The sequence below is a fragment of the Loa loa genome, assembly GCF_000183805.2.
Source record: "Loa loa unplaced genomic scaffold supercont3.604, whole genome shotgun sequence".
NCBI lineage: Eukaryota > Metazoa > Nematoda > Chromadorea > Rhabditida > Onchocercidae > Loa > Loa loa.
Window position 1 is genome coordinate 21,082 of NW_018108784.1, and position 2,664 is coordinate 23,745.

At 30.2% G+C, this 2,664-nt stretch overlaps 1 protein-coding gene across 1 annotated transcript; it reads right to left on the reverse strand.

Annotated features, from left to right (window-relative positions):
• Positions 1-915: 915 nt before the first annotated feature.
• On the reverse strand, positions 916-2,500 carry LOAG_14415 (hypothetical protein). Its single transcript, XM_020448809.1, has 4 exons — positions 2,386-2,500; positions 1,793-1,982; positions 1,420-1,565; positions 916-1,284 (listed from the first exon to the last, which is right to left on the reverse strand). The coding sequence occupies exons 2-4, from the start codon at positions 1,947-1,949 to the stop codon at positions 1,072-1,074; spliced, it is 516 nt and encodes a 171-aa protein (XP_020301073.1). The 5' UTR covers positions 1,950-1,982; positions 2,386-2,500; the 3' UTR covers positions 916-1,071.
• Positions 2,501-2,664: the final 164 nt, after the last annotated feature.

Consider the following 2,664-nt stretch of genomic DNA (forward strand, 5'->3'; position numbering starts at 1 on the left):
TGGTATTGCCTATGAATTATAAGATTCATTCAATTAGATGGCGTAATACCGTTGATTTTACACTGAAGATGCTAACTTAAATTTGTTATCTTTGCTTGTTCCTTATTTTCTCTTGTATGTCATGCGTTTTTAAAATTCAGGACAAGGAAGAATTTTCCAAGAGTGTTGCAATATATTTACATTTGCGTAACTTCAATCCCAACCTACGTTTAGCAGATGAGATTTCAATTTTGCAAAGAATATGGATACTTTGAAACAGTCAAAAATTTATCTGATATCACTTAAAAATTATCATCTGAGCATTTTTCGTTTCTAATGTAATTTCACCATTTAAATTTATACAGTAGTAATCATTATAGGAATCGAATGCTTTTTTTCTCATTCCGTATGTCGGAAAAACTGGAATAGTTGAATCATAGAATTATTCATTCAAATAGTCATGAGTTAACTATCTACCAATCGTTTAAAAATGTTTCCTGCCTCACTCTACATTCGGCAACTAATTTGTAAAAGCCTTATCTTACGCATAAATCTTGTATACTACTTGAGAAAGTTGTATATCTCACAAAATAATTTCCTATAATTTCCTCTTCATCTATAAAACCAATCTTATGTAAATTCTTTTGTAGAATACTGTCAATTTGTAATGATTGTTACGAAATTTCATATCACACATTCCTTATATAAACCATAAAATTCTAACATCAATTCATTCAATTCTATCGATCAGCACTCAGCTTTACACAACACACTATATTTCTCCCAATTCACTATGTTACTACTTACAGTTTCATCCATTGTTCTACTGGTATTATTCTGGACGTCATTCTATTGTAATTGGAATTATTTTGAACCTATTTCTATTGTATTTGGTATCCCGACGATAATAAACGATAAACTGCTGTACGTTCCGAACACACAACAATACCGGTACTCAGTAAATCATTCCTTTAAAACTTAGCTTTTACAACTAATAAAAACAATATCCCTCATCTTCTCACTCCTTTTTTCACAACACCGTATTAATTTGGAAAAAATAGCAAATCTTAAAATATTTTATTTTTCTTCTTTTCACAACTCTCCAACTTTTTTCCAGCAATTGATAATCGGATGATTTTGCTCCATTGTTTGTATCTCTCGTGCCATTTGCCTTTGTTGTGATTTATTAAGAATTTTGCCCGTTAATATCATCTCTAACTTACTCGCTGGCAATTCAAACAAAATACTTAGCCAATAAGCAACAAATAACGAAATGACACAACACGGTAGTGCGAAGACGATAAGCTAAAAAAAATTTCCCACTGCAAAGTGGCAATGACAAATAATATAGAAAAAATTGAAAAAGTTGAAAAAGAATTCTTGTGTGGTGTTAATCGATAAATCGCTTTAAAATTGATAAGTTTTTAGAAATTTACTTACCGTATGAGTAGTGCTCGAGAAGCTGAATCCATCGATACCCATAGATATCACATACATTAGCACAAGAAAATGGATTAGATACGTGCAATAAGTAAGTCGACCTAACGGTTTCCATATTGAAAGTGACATGAAGTCGTTTATTGGTCCTAAAATTGGGCCTTCGACCAATTACAACTTTATTTAATCGAATGTGAAAAGGAGAAGGTAAGTAGCATTATTATTGATTATTTTGAATTCCGAAGAAATGAAATAGTACACGAGTATACTGTATTATATTTAATATCTATCATTTATTTGCTTGTCAAGATGTAAGGAATATCTTGACAAGTATGTGATATGCTATGATAACAAATGTATCATATCATATGCTTACCTCCGTAACCGTAAAAACAAGCGATGGTGATATAAGCGAGAGCTAAACTCCATCCAAGCTTACTAAATGCTGAATAGAAAGCTCGCACAGATAAATCCAATATAATGTCATAGCCAATCCAGTCTCTTAATGACATTATCACTAGTATACCAACCATTAATGAAATACTCCAGCAAATAATATTTGTTAACTGAAAATTTGAAATTAGCTTAAACTTAACTGGAACTTTTTTAACTAAATTAACTAAAATTAATTGTTAGTAATCATTATTAGGCTGAAATTCATCATATTATGCCGCCTAAACTTGCTTTTTTTTCTAAATAAAAAAGAAATAAAAATTTTATAAACTTTCCTGAAGGATAGTTGAAAGAGAATACAGAAAAAAAAAGGTGAAGAAGGATGCGTCTAATAAAATTATCATTAGAAGATAAGGATGGAAATTAATAGAACAAATCAACCAATTGAAAATTAGTTATTTAAACTTCCCATGGTATTTACCACCTCTAATTTCTAATAAATCAGCTAATTGTCTTTGGACTTCGTAATGACTGATCAAAGATTGAAAAAAGGGATAAAATTTGATGTGAAGTAACCTTTGATATGTGAAGAGTTTTCACTGTTTGGAACAAATAGCCAACAAGAATACCTATAATATAAACCTGACATCGGATCCAAGGTGCTTGATAGATCAGAAGTGAGTAACGTCTAAAATAGCAGAATTTACAATCATCAATCTAATATTAATAAAGTTGTGATTTCCTGGTTTTGCTTATGAATTTAATTTTTATATTTTCAGTCCAGTGTCATTTTCAGTCTGTAAAGTAATTTTTCGATATGAATGTATCGGTAGCAATCTTTAGTTTAATTGTAAT